At 34.5% G+C, this 23,434-nt stretch overlaps 1 protein-coding gene across 4 annotated transcripts in view; it reads right to left on the bottom strand.

The window, feature by feature from the left end:
* Nucleotides 1-6,075: 6,075 nt before the first annotated feature.
* LOC144962496 (dynein light chain Tctex-type 5-like) overlaps nt 6,076-23,434 on the bottom strand; it is a 40,955-nt gene continuing 23,596 nt past the window's right edge. For 2 of the 4 annotated variants that reach the window (XM_078895489.1, XM_078895490.1), the window contains exons 3-4: nt 14,321-14,445; nt 6,076-8,516 (exon numbers count right to left, since the gene is read on the bottom strand). In XM_078895489.1, coding sequence (XP_078751615.1) covers nt 8,348-8,516; nt 14,321-14,445 — 294 coding nt within the window. In that variant the 3' untranslated portion in view covers nt 6,076-8,347. The remainder of the gene's footprint in view (nt 8,517-14,320; nt 14,446-23,434) is intronic. The other 2 variants (XM_078895491.1, XM_078895492.1) reach the window with 1 other exon arrangement.

The following is a 23,434-nucleotide window of genomic DNA, read 5'->3' on the forward strand; positions in this document are numbered from 1 at the left end:
TTATTATTATTATTATTATTATTATTATTATTATTATTATTATTTATTATTATTATTATATTATTATTATTATTATTATTATTATTATTATTATTATTATCATTATTATTATTATTATTATTATTATCATTATTATTATTATTATTATTATTATTATTATTATTATTATTATTATTATTATTATTATCATCATTATTATTATTATTATTATTATTATATTATTATTTATTATTATTATTATTATTATTATTATTATTATTATTATATTATTATTATTATTATTATTTGAAAGTTAATTATTATTTTATAATTCGACCTATTATACAACTTATCTATTAATTAAATCTTTAGATAAATTTACATTATTATTATTATCACCATTATAATTATCATCATCATCATTATACTATTATTAATTATTATTATTATTATTATTATTATTATTATTATTATTATTATTATTGTTATTATTATTATTATTATTATTATTATTATTATTATTATTATTATATTATTATTATTATATTATTATTATTATTATCATCATCATCATCATTGTTTGCCTTGCTTTATTCTTGATTTTATTTACTTGATTTGTTGATGGAAATATTCGAGTATGAGTTATATTGGCAATTGCCTAAATATAAACTTTTGAACTTTTTGAATTTTTGTATTAACCAGACTATAGATAGTTCGAAGTTGACGTCACTCAGCTCTTTTTTATTGGTTTTTGCCATCCGCGTTTATGGGTAATTCTCACTAAACTATATTAATCAGACTATAAACGATCATGATTACACACAGTTTTGTGTGTTGGTCCGTTATACTTCCAGATGCGACGTTGTGAACTTCTTCGCTGAAGTGCACACAATCTATAAACGTTTCAGGTTGCACACTGTTTTGTGTGTTGGTACGTTATATCCGACTTGCGGTTATGAGTTTTTTTTTTCTAACTCAATACAAAATTTCGATTTGGTAACACGTGTTGATGTGTTGATCGTGTTAGAGTGAAATTAAAACTGATATTACGTTGTGGATTCTTTGAAACAAGGGGTACCGTCCTATTTATTTCCAACCAAGACAAAATAACTATAATTTGTACCGATGCTTCAATTTATTAGACGAAGACAGATACTGGGGACGTTATTATGTGTGAATGGCGTAGTTAATAGCAGAGGGAATTAAGGGCAAAAATAGCTCAATTATTGTGCAAACGAATGATGAAAGCATGAAACTTTCAGGGATTGTAAAGCACGTGAAGGGCTACAAAATGTGATAGAGAAGCACTTCCAGCGATGTCTGTGAGCCAAGAAATTAAGTAAATAAAAGTTGATATTTTAAAATCGGCAACAATATTTATTATGGCGTCCGATGTGTGAATGCCGAATGCGACATGCGACATAATACCGAGTTATAGTTGCTCACCGAACGGACACCGAACGAACGACTGAACGGACACGTGATCAGTTTTTTCTCGCGTCCTCTCGTCTAATCTCGTCACTCCGGAATAGAAAGAGCAGGCGGAGCTTATATGATATAACGCAATGAAAGTTCTGTCCGATGACGGGTGGGGAGATACACAGACTGGGGGATATCACCTCTCCAAAACTTACCTTATTATATGAGATCTTGAGATTCTTATCCAATCATCGATTGCTCGTTTGACAGTTCTCTTGTAAACAGTTAGGAGATCATCTCTTTATTTATGGGCAGGCGGCTTTGCGTAAAAGCGGTTAGTGTTGTATACATCAGAGAGTACCGCTGACCGATGGGTAAATAGTGGTTGTGTAACCCAAAAGCCCTGCCGTCTCGACTGCAAGGTCTTGTATGTAATAGTTGCGTCACCGTCTCAACGCTCAGGAATTAATTAGTGAGGAGGACTCTCAGTATATATAATAATAATAATATATCTTTATTGTCCATAAATATGGCAATTTGTCATAGAAATAGAAGTATTCAGATTTTATGGGGTTCCTTCTTGATATTTCGTACTGTTTACAAAATAATAACTATCAATTTGCATTGCCCTTAATTAACCCATGTGTGATTTAAGCAATTATAATCAAGGTTAGCTATCATCAGAGTAATATTTATTTAAACTAGAATCATGAAAAATATAATTTCTCAATAAAAATAGTTGTAGAGAGGCACGGCACTTTTAAAAAGTGTTTTAAACGTTTCATCATTCGTACAGATTCAATGAGGGCCAGTTTTTAGGCCCCCAATAGAATCGAGTCTCTTCCGGGTTATGTGACCTATTGCAGTACACGCTGCCTCGAGCACATGGAAAGGTAATAAAGATCATCCTGATTGAAGCTTACAAATCAATACTTATCTTTATTTTTTCCTTCGAGCTTCAAGCAGCAACATTTTCATTTCGACCCAAGGCAGAACTCGGCCTTAACTCACTCAATCCTAGAGAGTTTTGCTACTTTTAAAAATTGGGAAAAAATGTATTTAAAATGAGCATGTATATAGATAGTTGTAATCAACTACCATTAACGTGTAAAATTAGGAATCATTAGCTTTGATAATACGCCTAAAATTTGTATCAGAAAAATGTAATAAATAAGCATGGGGTAAAAGTTACCCCGGGTATTATACGACGGGTATAGTCGGTGTTAGGGTTGAGTGAGTTAAAACTCGTACAGGTATAGATAGAAAGTTGCGCTTGGCTAAGGAACTGACAACATTGCCATCCGGAAGTATAACGGACCAACACACAGAACTATGTGTAACCTTAAACGTTTACAATAGTCTGGTTAAAACAATTTGGTGGGAATCACTCATTAACGCGGGTGGCAAAAAGCAATAACAAAGACCTGTGTAATACAATAATCAATGATGCATAGGGAAAGATCACGTGCACAGTAATTAAAACAGCGAATGACGCTCGGTTAGAGAGTGGGAAAGTGGGTGGCCACTCTTAGACTCCTTAGGATCAAGGGATTAGGTTACTAAAAGTAATCAAATATTCTCTTTAAAACATAACCACCTTCATTTTCCACTTTCATCTGTCCCCATAATTTAACAATAGCCCAAGAATAACAACCGACTACAAACAAATAAATAAGCCTGCAAGACGATTGGTCTTTGTACTCAGCAACCAGCCAATAGAAACTCATTTTTGATGACTCACCGACATACTCAAGGAAGTACTCCTCCAACTTGCAAACTTAGGGATATTAATAGATTTTTATTAAACCCCAAAAAAGTGTCGGCCAATTCTTTTTTCTTTTGAATTTTGATTAAATATCTGAATAGTGCTGCCTTGAGCATAATGAGCATTTTGAGAAATTACGTCACAAAGGTCACGAAAAGGCAATCTTAAAATCTCCTCAACAATCCTTTTATATTATACAGAATGAATAATTTAGTCAAATAAAATTCAAAAGTACTTCTATTTTTAAAATTGACCGAATAGTTGACAAATTATCCAAACGGTCAAGGTCACTGCTAAGGTCGTCTCGTATAATGACCCAAATGTTGCCGTGTTTGGCTTCAAATTAAAAGTCTTGACTGGACAAATACATAATTTTGGTATTTATGCTATTTGTTGATATTGTAGTTATCTACAGCGGTAATAGTATAATTAGGATAGTGAAAATTGACAATGATGTGAGAAAGGTGTCGGATCACACAAAAACACGGACAGAACTTCTATAATGAGAGATCGTGCCTTGTATTGAGTCTTTAGTTTTTCTTTCCTTTGCTTTTTAACATTGTTAATTACTGAAGGCCAAAAAGGTAAATGACAATGTATTTCTTGTAAACTAAATTACTAGTCATCAATGTCTTTGTCGCTTGACTCATCGCTTGACACGGAATCAGCTTGATAAAGGCGATTACGGCAGTTTTCATGATCGTGGCATTTACAAACTATTGTACATGGAAGCTGTGCGGCAACACAGCCACATTTTGATGATCCACAGGGTTTTTCAGGAGAAAATCCGCATTGAATAGTCTCTATCAACTCGGGTGGTGCACTTGATGTGTTGCTTGGCACTGTGATTGGAGCGAATTAAGCTAGGGCGAGGTGACTTGCTAAAGGCCACACAGCACATTGATCGAACCTGTTACCTTTCGGGTACGAAGCAAAGACCGTACCACCGAGCCATGCAGACCCTCTATTTTCCTCTTGAAAGGACGCTAGTCTGTCAAAGATTACTTTCATCAGCGAACTGATACTCATTTGCACCTGGGTAAAGTGAGGCAGTTGATTCCAAGAAAATTTTTTAGGATAAGATCGGAGATCACCATGGTCTATGGATTTGACCCTTGAGCAATATTTGGGTCATTAAAGGATGCACCCATTATTATTTCCTCTTTCCATTTGTCTTTTTTTTTCTACGCCATTTCATCCATTTTGATAATGCATTTGCGCAAGCGATACGCGAGGTGTCTCCTGGGACAGTCCCGTCCTAGTGCGGTACCCCTTTTGAATAGAAGTTTTCTTCAGTGGGACAGGACAAATTCGTCCTGGGACAGTCCTGTCCTAGTGCGGTAGTAGCCTAAGAACGCTATGCTTTAGTGCATTTTTTGCCTTTTATTTCATATTTTAGCATTTTATACACGTTTTAGGCATTCTTATATAACAGCAACAACAAAAATAATGATAATATTAACAGGAGAGAGAATGGAAACCCTCCAAGCACACAGACTTGTTTTGAAACTGAAACTGATACAAGACCTACAACTGGGAGCGGAGAAACTTCCGAGTTCCAAGAAACTTCGCTTGCAGACGAAACCACTCAAATAATGGAATTGATTGATTAAAGTGAGTAAATATATAATAACTTTCTCTCTCTCTCTCTCTCTCTCCCCCCCCCCCCCCCCTCTCTCTCTCTCTCTCTCTCTCTCTCTCTCTCTCTCTCTCTCTCTCTCTCTTGCTGCATTTTGTCAAAAACACCATTATATAAAAGACTAAAAATTTGGCCTTTTGTTTGTCCTTTTTGCAATTGAAATCTGGCCTTTGCATAGTCCGACAACTCTGCTATTCAACTTTAATTTTTCTTTTTTTTAATGCGGGGGGGGGGGGGGGGGGGGGGGGGGGGGGGACGTTCATGGTTTGGATTGTATGCATATACTTGTGTAACAAATAGTGTTGACAGTGTTGCCAGGTTGGCGGATTTTATCACGGCATACCGGGGGGAAATGTCTTGGCGGATGGCGGATTTTTTGGCGGATTTTTGATGATTTGTATACCCTTTAAAAAAAGTAAAATTATAGCAATCAAGTCTAATTATTTCTTCTTTTCCCCCCTAAAGTGACTTTTAGGAGCACCTATTGTGAGTGGACTGTTTGCCTAGATCTATATTACACAACCTATTTCCGATTAACCGAAGTTGAAAATAATATCCGACAGTCTAATTCCCGCTCAAACAAAATGAAACTTGAATCGTCATGCCTTTAAAAAGGGAACAGTTATAAATATGTATGTAGCGTTTAGTAACATAAGTTTTACTCTAAGACAATACAATATTGTTGGTTTTAAGTGATTTAAATCAAATGCGGACTTTGGCGGATTTTGGGCAAATTTCGCAAGTGAAGTAGGATAAAGTTGGCGGATTTCTGGTATAAAGTTGGCGGGATTTTTTCAAAGGCACCTGGCAACACTGATTGTTGACACACAGCATTACGGCGTGCCCTCTGCAGCAAACAAACAAACAATCAAACAAGGGGAAAAATTGGCTCGTAGCAAGCCTTGGTTTTAAATATGTTTTTTACAAGCGAGTGACAAGCTTTGAGAATCCGATGACAACACATTATTATTATTATTATTATTATTATTATTATTATTATTATTATTATTATTATTATTATTATTATTATTATTATTATTATTATTATTATTATTATTATTATTATTTTTATATTATTATTATTTTAGTAATGTATAGTAGTAGTAGTAGTAATAGTAGTAGTAGTAGTAGTAGTAGTAGTAGTAGTAGTAGTAGTAGTAGTAGTAGTAGTAGTAGTAGTAGTAGTAGTAGTAGTAGTAGCAATAACAACAGAAAGTAATAATTATAACACCAACACAAGAATGACAAAGAAATAAGTTGAGAAGTTGAACCATATATTTTAAAGTAGTTTATTGTGCTTGCAATGGCCGATCTCCATTATTTATGCCTTATCAAAATAACAAATACGTTCCTAATTTTTTTAAAAGTCATTCATCAGCACACCTTATTCATATATTCTAATTCATCACATTACTTGAAAAAATAAAATCATCAAAATAATTTTGCTGTAAATCAAAGTGGATTAGGCTATTGGCAATTTTATTATAAAAAGAATTAAACTTTTGACATACGAAAGAAAAAAAAAAACAAAAACAAAACCCAACAAAACAACAACAACCACAACAAAAAGACACAAATGAAAGAAACTCAAAACAAAACAGAACAAAACAAACAAACAAAGAAAAAACAAAACATAAAAGAAAAAAACAAACAAATAAACAAAAAAAAAAAAACAAACAACCCAAAACAACATAAAGAAACAAAGATAAAAAAAGCTGGAACCAATGACAGAAAAATAAAAAATAAAAAAACAAAAACAAATGAAACACTAACAACAAACAAAAAGGAAACGAAATAACAAAGAACAACAACGGCAAAAATAATTTAAAAAGAAAACACAACAACATAAAAATGCAACAACAAAAAAACAAAAACAACAAAAAACAAAAAAAAAAACAAAAACAAAACAAAACAAAAAAACAAAAAAACAAAAAACAAAATAAAAACAAAACAAAATCAACAACAGAGAAAACATAAATATTAAAAAACAAACAAAAATAAACAAAAAAAAAACCCCCCAAAACAAAACAAAATAAAATAATAGGCACAACAATCAACAATGTCCTTCCCCTAAAAAAACAAAACAAAACAAAACCAAAATAAACAAACAAAGGAAAATAAAAATAAAAACGAAAAATAAAGAAAGAAAGAAACAAACAAACAAAATAAAACCCAAAACAAAAACAAATACAACAACAAACAACCATGGCATCGATTTTATTGATAAATTTGAAAACTCCAGTTTGTAGATTTAAGCAGTAATTCTATGAGATTCTATATAGTGAAATTAAAGATAAAATTCGACTCCTGTTTATTTTTGTTTTATAAAAGATTTGAGTTATTTATGGTGATGATGAGAGTGGCACTAATGCTACTGCTGCTGATAGTGATGATAATGATGATGATGATGGTGGCGATGATGATGATGGCGATGATGATGATGATGATGATGATGATGATGATGATGATGATGATGATGATGGTGGCGATGAAAATTGATGATGATGATGGTGGTGGTGGCGATAAAAATGATGATGATGATGATGATGATGGTGATGATGATGATGATGATAATGATGATGATGATGATGATGATGATGATGATGATGATGATGATGATGAAATGATGACAATAAATTACTATTATTATCAAAACATACATTTTCTGACTTAAACAGACTATAAACGTTTAAGTTTACACATAGTTTTTTGTATTGGACCGTTATACATCCGGATGGCAATGTTGTGAGCTTCTTAGCCAAGCGCACACTATGAATTGTGTGATTTCGTGGGGTTTTGTTCACTCGAAGAAACCATCTTGTCCCAAAACTAGTGTTAAATCACTCAATCCTAATACCGACTTTGCCCGGGGTTACTTTTACCCCATGCCTATTTATTACATGTTTGAGAGACAAATTCTAGGCGTAGTATCAAACCTGTTTTTAGTTTGTGCATGTTACTTATAGTTGAATAAAACTATGTACGTGCTCATTTTTAATGCATTTTTTTCCAATTTTGAAAAGTAGCAAAAATCTCTAGGATTGAGTGAGTTAGCATGTCTGTTGTCCATTACCCACTGTGCTGGACAGTTAAAGGGACAGAATCTGTGATAAACGCTTTCATCTAATACACAACCCAATGAAATGTTCATCTGCATAATCTCGAAAGAAATTAATCAAAAAGTGAATATAACGTATTATCACAGTCACCGTACTCAGGTGTAAAATGAGTACCTGGCCGTTAACAGCGTTTTATTTGTCGGAAATATTTTTTGTAATATCGCCTAACACGTTCTACATGTCACATATGTTGCTGTTGGTCAGGGACCCTTTGTAAAGCGGCTTGAGCACGTTTAGTGGATATTGCGCTCTATAAAAGCTCACGTTAAAAAGAAAAGTAAACTAAAAATAAAACAAACAAACAAACAAACCAACATACACCTTGGTGGTGACAATGATAATGATGATGATGATGATAATGATGATGAAAATGCTAATGGTGGTGATGATGACGATGATTTATGATGATAAGAATGTTTGTGTAGTCTAATCGTGGTATACGGCAAAGACGGAGCCTACAGCATAGTAATTGGGACCTTCGTAGGCTATGGAGGCGTAATTGTCGTGGTTGTCATTCCACAAGGCCCTACTGGACATCTGGAGTCCCTGGTCTTTGTTCTCTACGATGGACACCAAGGCCACAATCTTGTACCTGCTGGTCAGACGGAATTAAAAAAAAAATTAATTAAAAAAAAAAACAAAAAACAACAAAACAACAAACTGATTCAATTGTCTTTAACATGATATAAATATATATATATATATATATATATATATATATATATATATATATATATATATATATATATATATATATATATAATGTTAAAGACAATTGAATCAGTTGAAATTGTAGTATAATTCCACCCCTACATATAAATACCTTCTTATTTGCAGGTCTGATAAACTAAACTTGAGCTTTTCAGCTTTAGTAAAGCGCAATATCCACTAAACGTACTCAAAACGCTTTACAAAGGGTCTCTGACACGTAGCAAGTAGAACGAGACACGACCCCTATTAGGCGATATTACAACTTTTTTCTGACAGAGACAACGCTGTTAACGACCAGATACTCATTTTACAACTGAGTACAGTGAGAGAATGTGAGTAAAGAGCCTTTTCCAAGGACTCAACTATGCGCCGAACGAGACTCGAACCCAGCACCTTCCGATCCTAAAGCGAGTGTCATACAACAAGACGACCACGTGGCCGCACAAATTGTTATACCCTTCCAAAATTTTCTTTGTTAATTGTTTACAGAAGTAAACCTCTTTAAGACCAATATGCAATGTCAATAAAAGTAAGACAAGGATTTGACTCATGATTTGGCACTGAAATCCTTCTTTGGAGAGCTCCGTGTTTCAACAAAGGCAGCTGTGTAATCCCAGAGAATGTATCGATAATAGATAGGAAGAGAGTGGGAGAGTGTATCTGCCACCAGCGGGATTGTCACCTTGGCGTTTTTAAAGCCAAATGTAAAGCACTTGGATTTTTTTTTTATAATGGCCTTTTGGCACAGAAAATTGGGGTTGGCAATATGACATTCCCCCCCCCCCCTTTAGATCTCTAAAATTCACTTATTTAACAGACAGATCAATACTAATTTCATGATTGTAAGAGAGTAAGCTTATGCAAGAAGTTTACGCAAGAATTTGTAGAAAAACATGGCAATCAAACTTGACCAATATTAGAAAGAACAAATGGGGTAGCTGTAGGAGATTGCAATATATTTTCGGTTGTTGTTCATTAAACATGATTAATATTCAAGCCAAGTGAACGACGCCAGGATTTCAATGAAAATATTATGGTCAATACTAAATGGGTTTAGGACAGTTTTATGTTTCATGTTAAGGACTGGTCGTTGTGTTAAGTAGTAGAAAATTACTTTCGTTGATTAGTCTCAATTGGTATTTGGGAATAAAAGTAACAGATTGTAGTTGATTTTTGTTATTTGGGCGTAAGTACCAAAATAATAATATATCATAAAATGCGGGGTTTAACATTAATATGTAGGGATTTGACGTTTCCGGTTTGAATATGATTTGATCTTTCTTTTAGGGGGTTGATTTTAGACTGGCAAGGAACTGTCGAAACTACAAGGAGGTGTGTTTAAAGGGAATTAAGGGTAGACTTACTGTAGGGGATGAAAAAGAATGTTTCAGATTATAACGGCATTCTGTTGTACTTGACTATTAGCTGCACTTTTCTAGTATGCTGCACGTTATAACATCCAACTAAGAATCTTTTATTTTACGGACTTAATAATATTAGGCAAAATGACTTTACATTTCGATTGATTTTACGGATTTGGAATTTATGAAACTGATTGAATCATGACCATGCTATTTGATTTGGATTTGGAATTTATCACAACAAATAAAACTGTAAGAAATGAAACTTGGAATCTGTATTTTTATTTGAATGTCTTGATGTTGTACATTCAATTATCATCATTGGCCCTTGAACTCTTTCGTCATTATTAACATCTACAACGCAATGCAAAGGAATAACATTTCCATCTATCAAAAAAGCCACTATAGATAGTTCGAAGATGACGTCACTCGGGTCTTTGTTATTGTATTTTGCCATCCGCGTTTATGAGTAATGCTCACTGAACTGTAGTAACCTGACTATAAATGTTCATGGATACACACAGTTTTGTTTGTTGGTCCGTTATACTTCCGGATGGCAATGTTATGAGATTCTTAGCCAAGCGCATACTATCTATACGATCATAAGCCATTACATATGTGTGCAACTACGCCACATTATAATGATATATTCAAAATGTCACCTTAAACTGACAAGATTTATCAAAGGGAAAATAAAGTTAAGATTAGTTTCCGCCTTTCCGTGTATTTTAGCAGAAAAGCAGGCGTATGACTGGATTAGTTATGGACATTTCAGACTATTATGACCCCTGGCATCAAAACGTTATTATGTCTTCGTTAACCAAATTTCAAAAAGACGATTTTAAAATAAAAATGAACAGAAATGTGAAATTTTGGTTTTTATCTTTACAAGAGATTTCATTCGTTCTCCTGATTTAAACATAAACTATCATATTTTTGACTATAAAGTCAATGTTTATTATCTAAATCAGTCTAAGATAAGACGTTTTATACTCTACCGCATTTTTTTTTCAGACTTGTTTGGCATTTTATTCAAAATAAATCTGGCAACATTTGCCAGCGGCCATTAATAACGGCACGATCTTAAAGGCACTTGACATTAACCCAGCAGGAACTCCAACACTTGCTAATGGACATGCTTACCTCCCCTTTGTCAAAACATGGCCCAAAACACATTAACAAGACACAAGACACTATTAGTGCTGCTTGCAACACGTTTGTGTCATAATCGACATAATAATATTCCCGATTACACCTTTCCTGTACGCAGAGCTACCTACTGTGCGGCTACGTGGTCTCGTGGTATGACGCTCGTTTTCGGATCGGAAGGCCCTGGGTTAGAGCCTCGCGCTCGGCGCATAGTTGAGTCCTTGGAAAAGGCTCTTTACTCACATTCTCTCACCGTACTCAGGTGTAAAATGAGTACCTGGCCGTTAAAAGCGTTGTCTTTGTCCGAAAAAATTGTTATATCGCCTAACAGGCGTCATGTCCCGTCCTACATGTTAAATGTTGCTGTTGACCAGGTACCCCTTGTAAAGCGCTTTGAGCACATTTAGTGGATATTGTGCTATATAAAGCTCAATTTTTTAAAACTTGAAATTTCAGAAATTCGTCGTTTCCAAGAGAGAAAAAGAAAATGTCTCAAGAAATAGCTTTACAAATCAATAGACCCATAGATAACCACGCCTCTCGGACAACCGTCATATGTAAACAATGGCAGTGATTGGTTAACATAGCAATCTACACAGGTTTTACTATCGATGGTATGTGTCTAAGTAAAATACCTACTGTTCTACCAATTGATGAATAAAACAAACACAGAAAACCGTATGTAAACTTAAACGTTTATAATATGAACGAGAAAATCGTGTGATAACTAGTCACCTATTTGGCGGTATAAAAACAATAACAATGATCAGAGAAAGATCGAATTCATTCACTTTATTATTTATACGCAACCATACCAACTATGTTTGCCCGAGCACGTGTGAAGGTGTGTCACACATTCAATGTTTTTATTGGTCAAAAATCTATCGGTTAATTATTTGCTTTCAGTATGATAATATCATACCTACTCCAAAGTCCTTGTTACAGTTCTAAGTAACTAAAGTACTCATTTTCAACATAACAAGATTTATTGAATAAAAAGACGCCTGTGCAGTTCAGTTCGGTAGCTGGAGCCCAAAAATTCGTAATTCTTCGAATTTTTTTCGTAGTGGTAGGCTAGTTTGAGTTGAGTATAACCGTAGCCATCGCTATGTTATAGCCAAATACTGAAATCCAAAAGGACTGGCAGTTTGACGTCATTATTAACTGGTTTTTGCACAGCCTAGTGAGTTGTCGTTAGTAGAGCTCATGGAAACGAGTTATTTTATTGGTTGAACTATTGAATACAACTCACGATTTGTTTTCTTTTGTGGCAAAAGACTGGCATTTTGACTTCATTTTTTGGTCAGTCAGGCCATAACGGTATAGATAGTATGCGCTTGGCTAAGAAGCTCATAACATTGCCATCCGGAAGTATAACGGACCAACACACAAAACTGTGTGTATCCATGAACGTTTTTAGTCTGGTTAATACAGTTTAGTGAGAACAACTCACAAACGCGGATGGCAAAAATAATAACAAAGGCCTGAGTGACGTCATCTGCATACTATCTATAGATAGTATGCGCTTGGCTAAGAAGCTCATAACATTGCCATCCGGAAGTATAACGGACCAACACACAAAACTGTGTGTATCCATGAACGTTTTTAGTCGGGTTAATACAGTTCAGTGAGCATTACTCATAAACTCGGATGGCAAAAAACAATAACAAAGACCTAAGTGACGTCATCTTCGAACTATCTATAAAACCCATTGCATAACCAGTTAACTGCCGCACTCCGGAAAGACACTGCAGTCGAGGACCCCGCCCCCCCCCCCCCCCCCCCCCACCCTCCCCTTGTCCACCCAGCAGCAGATTAGGCGTAAAGTACTTTGCGATAGACTAGCGTCCTATCCAAAGGGTAACAAGCAACTGCTATTGTCCGTTTCACGGTATAGAAACCAGGATATAAACCCCCACTCCATGGTCCCCATGGCTTTTTTTATTATTATTATTATTATTATCTTCATCATCATCATCATCATCATCATCATCATCATCGTCGTCGTCATCATTATCATCATCATCATCATCATCATCATCATCATCATCATCATCATCATCATCATCATCATCATCATCATCATTATTATTATTATCATTATTATTATTATTATCATCGTCATCATGATCAGCATCATTACCATCATCATCATCATTATCACCATCATTGTTATTATTATTATTATTATTATTATTATTATTATTATTATTATTACTATTATTATTATAATTGTTATTGTTATTATTATTATTATTATTATTATTATTATTATTATTATTATTATTATTTATTATTATTATTATTATTATTACTATTATTATCATAATTGTTATTGTTATTACTATTATTATTATATCATCATCATCATCATCATACATCATCATCTTATATTTATTATTATTATTATTATTATTATTATATTATTATTATTATTATTATTATTATTATTATTATTATATTATATCTTCATCATCATCATCATCATCATCATCATCGTCGTCGTCATCATTATCATCATCATCATCATCATCATCATCATCATCATCATCTAATTATTATTATTATTATTACTATTATACTATTATATTATTATTATTATTATTATTATTATTATAATTATTATTATATTATTATTATTATATTATTATTATTATTATTATTATTATTATTATTATTATATTATTATTATTATTATTATTATTATTATTATATTATTATTATTATTATTATTATTATTATTATTATCATTATTATCATCTTCATCATCATCATCATCATCGTCGTCGTAATCATTATCATTATATCATCATCATCATCATCATCATCATCATCATCATCATCATCATCATCATTATTATTATTATTATTATTATTATTATTATTATTATTATTATTATTACTACTATTATACTAATTATTATTATCATCATCATCATTCATCATCATCATCATCATCATCATCATCATCATATTATTATTATTATTATTATTATTATTATTATTATTATTATTATTATTATTATTATTATTATTATTATTATTATTTATCATCATCATCATTAAAATTTTCATTATAATTATCTTTTTTCTCTCTTCTTAAAATGATTTTCTAACAAATGATATATAGATAACAGATATTCGCAAGAGCATGCAATGCCCAATTCAACAAGTTTACCTTTCAAGCCCTTGCATTTTCACTCTGTCACGGATGAGCTCACTCAAAGTCTTTATGAGGCGTGGAAACACTTTAGGGTCATAGGTCTTGCCTTGAAGGTAGTGCTGGAAGACGCTCTCAATCACCTGAAGCCAGAAAAGGACGAGAAGAAATAAATCTACCCGTGTAGGTACATACATATATTAAATATACAGGGAGTGAATAATCTGTATTGAAAACATGTCAGACTAAATTAATATATCTAGTCGTTTTTTATTTCATGGAAGAATAAACAACTAACTTTTAGCAGTCCATTGAGTGGACGTTCAGAGTTAAGCCTAGACTACCGTGTTATCTATGGAGTTAAGGGACGATGGGAATTGCTTGCCACTTGTCACCTTTTTGATAGGACGCCACATCCGATCGCCAGATCTAACAGACTCAGCTACCCATTCACTGATGGGTGGTCAGAAAAAATCTCGACTGCACACTGGGATTGATCTTGGTCCCTTTGCGTGTGAAGCGAGTGCTCTACCAACTGAGCTATCGGGACCCTCATTCTATTTACATTCTCCTCAATTCAACATACAAATGCAACCCAAGACCGACTTCTTTCGCTATCAATTAAATTTTCAGCCACCTAGTCATCCCGACATAATACCGTGTTGAGGCGATGCGCCACAAATGTGACCCAATGCGTCAATCAAGTATTCCAGCCCGAATGAACGAGATGCTTCAAGAGTCAAAGTTACCAGAATGACAAAGTTTACGGTCTTTAAGAAACTAGGGAGCAGGCACCGGTGTAAGATAAAGATCTTAACAAGTGTGTATGAAAGGTGCCAGACAAAGCGAGAAAGAAAAATTCAAGGAAAAAAAAAAATCAAAAAAATCAGTCGACCTCGACTGGAGATCGAAATCCGACATTCTTGATTACATTGTAATGGTTTAGTAGCATAGCACGTCTGACTGGTCATCAGAAGGTCTGAGGTTCGATCTCCAGTGTTGTCCATGTCGGAAAAAGGTAATATCGCCTAACAGGCGTCATGTCTCGTTCTACATGTGACGTGTTGCTGTTGGTCAGAGACCCCGGTAAAGCGCTTTGAGCACGTTTAGTTGATATTGCGCTATATAAAAGCTCAAGTTTAAGCGTTAGGTTCATCCCCACAGTATACTGTTCTATATAAAGCGATGAGAACATTTATATAGCGCGTTTCCACGGATTAACCATGCCCAATGCGCTTCACGATATTTCATTTATTTTCCCCCAGCAGGCTATATGGAACCATAATATGCCACTGGCTGTATCGTGGAACTTATTCACACCTGATTCAAGTGAGGTAAAGTGTCTAAACTGCCTTTCCTACGGGCAAAACATCATGACCAGAAATGTACACGATCATTATCACCGATCTGATCTGGCTACTGATCACGTTCTGTATTGCTTGACTTTATGACAAGACGAGACGACTCACCGCTGAGCCACTGATAAGTAATGATATATAGGGAAAAATAAAAGTGCTAAAAACGCACTGTTATAATAAATTGCGGGAGTGGTTCTATAGCAGGTGTCATTTATATGGGTCTTAGCTACATGTATGCCAATTTTCATGCTTTCAATCCCAATGTGCACGGTTTTAGCCCATTTTCCCCTAATACAATGAATATGAAGAAAATATATATATTTACGCAGTTATTTCCCTTGTTTAATATAGCTGTAGTAGGGAAAATTTAAGGCCTTAAACCGAAACTTTACGATTGAATGCCAGAGTGGTTTTTATGCAGATGGGTTTTTAATGGGTCTTGGTAACCTGTATGCAAATTTTCATGCTTTCAACTCCTAATTTGAACGGTTTTAGCCTAATTCCCCCTACTTTACTATGACCACACAAAATCGAGACAATCGCCACACATTATATTATTATGGCTTTACGGGGCCTATCGGTTTAGGTAACTCCATTATTGATAAAGAAAATGTTAAACGTTGATAATAAGTAAATAAAATAAAATAAAATTCCCTTTATTCATTCCCCGGGGGAAATTTGTTTCTATGGCCGATTTCAAGGGAAGACTGGATTAACCCAGGCGTCATCCACAGTGCAACGCCGCAATTTGAGCTAGGGCGAGGCCATGCAGCGCAGCGTCTGGTGATCGAACCCTGTACCTTTCGGGTGCGAAGCAAAGAATGTACCGCTTAGCCCCGCTGTCCCCTATTTTTTGTTAAAAATCACGGATGTCGCTATACTCAAAACATAATCAATAATTTCACCCACCAAGGGAGGTAATAAAAGCAATGTTACAATACCGTCAATTATCGTTTTACCGATATTAAACCTAGACAGGTGTTAACATGTTAAGGGGTTGCACCAACGTGTACATATATGCAGGTCTGACATCTGAACCCACTTATGGGCCTAGTTTAACATAGTTGTAATGGACAATATTTTGCGTCATTTTTGTTTTTAGATGTCCATTACAACAATGAGCCCATAAGTAATTGGATTATCAGACCTACAAATAAGTATATAAGCGATATTTGAAGGACGAATTGGATGGGTTTTTTTTCTTGTAAATTTCATTCTTGCTTTGCCTGGCTCCGCTTCATTCACACTTGTTCATATCTTTACCCAAAGACGCAACTTTGGGATCGAGATTTTCCACGATCAGTGCCATTCATTAACCACGCTTAACATTGCTTGACTTTGGAGACCAGGAGAAACATCGTACTGTTGAGCTACACTCGAACAATTGGAGACAGCAGTTACATAAGACCTGCGGAGAGAGAGAGAGAGAGAGAGAGAGAGAGAGAGAGAGAGAGAGAGAGAGAGAGAGAGAGAGAGAGAGAGAGAGAGAGAGAGAGAGAGAGAGAGAGAGGAGAGAGAGAGGGAGAGAGAGAGAGAGAGAGAGAGAAGAGAGAGAGAGGAGAGGAGAGAGAGAGAGAGGAGAGAGAGAGAGGAGAGAGAGAGAGAGAGAGAAGAGTGAGAGAGAGAGAGAGAGAGAGAGAGAGAGAGAGAGAGAGAGAGAGAGAGAGAGAGTCCCCTACGAAATAATTATGGACAGTCTTTAGCCGTCCGCTGCTGACAGTAGAATCCCGGTCACCTAATCCCGTCCAAGGGCCCTGGTGCACTAAATATGTTTACACCTCAACACTTTTATCGACCAAGCTGATTCCTCGTGAAAATAAAACTGGCTGGGGTCATAAAAAAATGTAAATCCTTCTATTTTTGACCACCTCTGAGGAGGATCTAGGATTTTAGGGGTGTCCTAGACAAAGGGAGGTACGGTAATTTGATCTCCTCTATTATAGTACATATTCTCAATCAAAAGAAAAAAAGAAAAAGTATGTGTGTGTGTGTTGTGTGTGTGTGTGTGTGTGTGTGTGAGAGAGAGAGAGAGAGAGAAAGAGAGAGAGAGAGAGCGGATAGATAGATATGATAGATAGAAAAGTATTTAGAAATAGAAAGATTTAGGGATAAACAGATATGTATATAGATATAAATAGATAGATAGAAAGATAGAGAGAAAAGAAGAAAGAAGGAGAGAGAGAGAGAGAGAGAGAGAGAGAGAGCGAGAGAGAGAGAGAGAGAGAGAGAGAGAGAGAGAGAGAGAGAGAGACGCTAACTGTGAAGGTCCTGTATTCGTTTATTTGTTTTAAGGTTTTTAAGCTCCAGCAAAAAAGCAAGAAGATGAGGATAATAATTTCTAAAATGTCTATATTATGATTAAAAGCACTTGAGAAAAGGCAAGGCGGAAGAGACTGGTTCAAATAAGGAACATAAGTAGATTCCAAGAGCACACTACGAGTGTTCTTAGTCTAAATCACCTTAAAGTTTGTTTTGTTTGTTGTTTTTAAGGGTTTTACGACGCTTGCAACACATGGAGGTCATATCAGTGCCAGTAAAACGGAAGAAAATGGGATAACAAAAAGTTATAGAATTACAATTAAAGTACCCAAGACAAAGGGGAATTAGTTCAAATAGGGAATCGATTTTGTAGATTCCAAGAGCACACTATCAGTTTACTTAGTTTGAGATGACCTAAAAGTCTCGCCCAGACACCAGCACAAGATCCCACAAAGAAGAATACACTCAAATGTTTACAAATCACACGTAAAAGATTAAAAAAAAAATAATAGTACATAACAGAGAGATGATTTACATGGGGAAAAAATCATCTCCCAAAACTATAACTATAACTATGCATTCGACTGTTTCCCTCCCAGCTAAGAACTCCGGTCAGGATCAGGACAAGACTTAAGTAATCTAATTCCAAGACAAAGACAGAAAGCAATTGGATCGTTGTGCCATTTTATGCTCGTGTAATTATACAAGGTGCCGTGATTTATAGTGATTTTGTCCAGTTGACCTCAGACTACTTTGTATATTTTTTTTTTTGGGCCAACAAGAAAGGTGATCCCTTCATTCTCCAAAAATATTTCGATTTAAATAATAATAATAATAATAAGCATATTTATATAGCGCCTTTCGTCGAAACCTCAACGCGCTTAAAAAATACAATTCGACCAAAGTATCAAAAGAATTAAGAGCATAAAAGACCATCAATACATCATCAATAGAAATATCACATACAATACATTTAAAATTCAGTTAAGTAAATATTTCCTGAAAAGATATGTTTTCAGGGCTTCTTTGAAAATGTCTATTGAGCTCGAGAATCTCACAGATTGAGGGAGATCATTCGAAATCGTGGGTCCGAATTTCATAAGAGACCTATCACCAAAATACTTAAGTTTAGTTTTAGGAGATGCTAATGGTCCAGCCGTTGTTTAGTCGGTCGATCACAGGTCAGTTACAAACACAGAAACATTCTATCTAGTACAACATGAGATGCCATGAATGTTCCTTCGGGATCAATAGAAAAATAAAAGTAGTCATTGATAGCCATAAGGCCCACGCAAGGAGCCGGGTTTAACTAGATTCCTATAGCGATACACGGAAAAGATCACCGATTGTTTGCCGCCTTTTGGATAGAACGCTTATTCGTGGAAAAGTGCAGTTGCTTGATACTTTTTTGGATATGACGCTAGTCTGTCACAAATGACTTGACAGACCTAGCTAACCAACCACCAGTTTTTGTCTTTTTTTTTTTTTTTTTTTTTTTTTTTTTTGGGGGGGGGGGGGGGGGGGGGGGAGTAAAGGGAGTCATAAAATATCGACTGCACACAGTAGGATCGATACTGGCCCCCGAGTACTTGACCAGTTGAAGTATCGGGGCACACGTATAGCCAAATGATCCGTAACTAATCGTCTAAGACATATCCAGGTACTTTAGACCTTGACGACTATTAGGAGATCTTGCGGTAAAACATAGGCCAAGTCACATGTCCGGCTTTGTGCTATTAATACTATTATTATTATTATTATTATTATTATTATTATTATTATTATTATTATTATTGTTATTATATTATTATTATTATTATTATTATTATTATTATTATTATTATTTATTATTATTATTATTATTATTATTATTATTATTATTATTATTATTATTATTATTATTATTATTATTATCATTATTATTATTATTACTATTATTATTATTATTATTTATATCATCATCATCATCATCATCATCATCATCATCATCATCATCATCATTATTATTATTATTATTATTATTATTATTATTATTATTATTATTATTTTATTATTATTATTATTATTATTATTATTATTGTAAGTACTGGTGTTATTACAGTTGTTGTAATTTTGTGGTTATTAATGGTATCATTTTATTTTTTGGTTCCTTTTACCTTTTTCTCTCTCACTTTCATGTAGTCTATGTTGTCATCAAATTGTATGAATTATCGGCGAAAGCCTAAGATTAAATAAACTTTGAAACTTTTGTGATCTTGTGGTATGACATTTACTCTGAGCAGCCCAAAGCCGAGTCTTTAGAAAAGGCTCTTTATTCACATTCTCTTACCGTACTCGGGTGTGAGTAACAGGCCGTTAACAGCATTGTCTCTGTCTGTATAAAAATTGTGTTATCGCTTAACCCCCTCCTTACCACCTGCAGCAAAATCGTCACATTTGTTGCGACATAATATACATTTTTCTTATTCAGATTAATTGTGTACATCACAAACTTTGAAGAATGATCTTTGTTTAACCCTATTTTCATACTTGGGGGCCAAAAAGACCCCAGGGGGGTGTTTTTTATTCATAAAACAGTCAATTTTTGACGCAGAGACCTGAAATTTGGTGACTTTTCCTAAAATCACGAGGTCCATGACCATGCCAAATTTCATGCTTGTGTCGTGCATAGTTTACTCACACTGAGCATGCTCACCTGGAATTTGAGATTTTCCGATCTGGGGGCCAAATGGCCCCCATGACTTTCAAAGAGAAAAATACAGAAAGTACTATTTCCTGATTTGGAGGTCATTTGGCCCCCATGACTTTATAGAAAAAACGGAGTATTATTGGTCGAGCGCTGGCACTTGTTGGTGGTTTTCCCATGCCAGGGACGAGTATGAGACCTATGCACATTTGACCCGCGATTCCTCGAAGTCTTTGGCTAAGGACTTGAAGTTTATCTATGGTTGTCATTCGTATTATAGGGTGGGAGAGGGGGGGGGGGGGGTCAATCTTGTTGTTTATTCTATCCCCTTTATTGTCCTTTTTAATCTCTGCTCTCAACTTGTTAGTTCTCTCATGTTAAAATCCATTGAACATCTATCATCTCTTGTCAATTGTTTTTCTGGCGCGAAAGATTTAAAACTGGCCTATGGGAACACTTTCTGTCAAGATTTTAGGATGCACTGGAAATGGAAGGAAAGGGGGAGTTGGTCCCTGTGCTAAACGAATATCCGCCTATCGCATGGTAGTGATAATATGTGGTTGAAATATATATTGGTGGTGGAGGCAGTAATGAGAAGTACAGAAGACGACCAGCATTTATTTAGACTAGAAAATAAGATCCCATCAATCTGAAACCAGAAGATGAATTACACATGGTATCCAGTCCTCCGGAAGAGTGGTTTTACACTTCCATTGAGATCGGAACCCGTTTTTTTGATATCACACCTGTGTTTCCTCTAATGATGATGTAGTTGTGGTGATGATGAAGAGAGCAAATGTTGGGGACGGGAATAGATGCTGTGTGATTGGCTAAGAAGCTCACAACATTGCTATCCGGAAATATAACGGACCAACACACAAAACTATGAGTAACCTTGAACGTTTATTGTCTTGCATTAAGTGGCTTTTATCTCAACTTGTGTCTTAGACAGTGCGTAAACTTTAAGAATAATGATTGTTACTAGTTCATCTCACGTCATAGAATCTAGGATCAACCCCGGCTTATTGACCCCCATCATACGGTATGACTTTTAGAACTTGATTCAAGAACTGTAACTCATAACAAACAGATTATCTCGTCTTACCAATGCTTTGATTCTAATTTATCCAGATCAAAATCTCTGGTCTTAGTTACAACAATCTAGTTTCCAAGACAAAGTCAATTAATTCAATCCTAACGTCAATTGCCCAAAATATAGTAAACTAAAAGCTTGTCTGTCGCTCCCGTTTGTCGAAAATCTGTGGTACTGGTCAATGATAAATGAAGACGTGTATAAACCAGGATGTTTGAGAGATGTGGAAGTCGCCATGCCCTCGAAACTGTGTCATATTATTATCGTTATTATTATGTCGTCTCCAAACCATAACAATCTATATTCGCGGAACCCAATTCATAACATTCCCAAACGATTTTGTATCCAAGTTGTTCTGCCCTCCAAACTATACGAGATATTATCGTATCCAAACCGCAACCATCGATATTCTGGGAAGTCTTTTCACAACATATGTCACCTATAACTTCCAAACGGTGTTATATCTGAATTAACCAAATAGCAAAATGGATTTAACAGTAAAACGATTGGTCATTACGTGTGAAATTATAGATTTTGTCAGTTTAACAAATTTTGATCATTCTCTTTAATAAAACACAAAAACTCAAGTTTAATAGATTTTGTGCATAAAATCAATTTTGAACATTTTCAATCAGCCAGACATGACACCGTTTAGAGGAAATAAGTAACAAATTTTCATGACTTTCAAACATTATGTTTTTTTTACGCTTGAACGATTGTCTTTGTGTTCCCCATCTCTTATGTAAAGGTTCAAACTCTACACTCCTCACGGATCCTTTTATAATAATTCTATTCATTCCAAATAGACGATTGTGGGAAATTTTCGAGACATGCCTATACCAGTATTAGAGTAATTGACAATAATGTCATAAAATAATAAATCTGCTCTTTCTTGGGTCGTCAAGGTTGTGATTATGAATTTAGAACTGAAACCAGCAACAAGCTGGCGTGGGCTGAATGAGCGAACAAAAACAAACAAAACAAAAGAAACGAAAAACTATTTAAAAAAAAACATAACAAAAAAAAAAAAAAACAAACTAATACATAAATAGAATGGACAACATAAAATAACAAGAATCTTATGGCGGCATAAAACAACGAGAGTCATTCCGTTGCCCCACACGTTAAACTTAAATCAAATTTGTCTAAGTGTAACAAACAGTCATGGGATAAGTTGGCCTGGGATTTTTTATATAATTTTATTACTAATGAAATAATCCAGTAGTGACGAATAAGTTCGAAAAGGTCTTTGTCAGCACTGTGTTCGACAGTACTGATCAATTGCCGGTGGTACCTCTTATTTAGTACTCAGGCGCTGGCACATATTAGTCAGTACTGACCAATAGCCCTAGCCTAGAGAGAAAAATACTAAAGATTTCAACAAAGGAAGCTCTTTCTTTCATTTCATTTCACAATTTTCAATAATAATAATAATAATAATAATAATAATAATAATAATAATAATAATAATAATAATAATAATAATAATAATAATAATAATAATAATAATAATAATAATAATAATAATAATAATAATAATAATTTTTATTAGGCCCACTGTAGCATAATCTAGACCACACAACGGATGGCTGATTTAAAAAAAACAACAACATACAAACCATTTAGTTAGCAAATTCATGACACTATGGCTGAGATATAACGTAGTCATTCAAGCTATCAATTTAGTTCACCTAGATATTGAAAAACGGTACTAGAAAATAAATCACTTTTCATAT

The sequence above is a fragment of the Berghia stephanieae genome, chromosome 1, assembly GCF_034508935.2.
Source record: "Berghia stephanieae isolate SIO BIC M18660-M18661 chromosome 1, UCSD_Bste_1.3, whole genome shotgun sequence".
Taxonomy (NCBI): domain Eukaryota; kingdom Metazoa; phylum Mollusca; class Gastropoda; order Nudibranchia; family Aeolidiidae; genus Berghia; species Berghia stephanieae.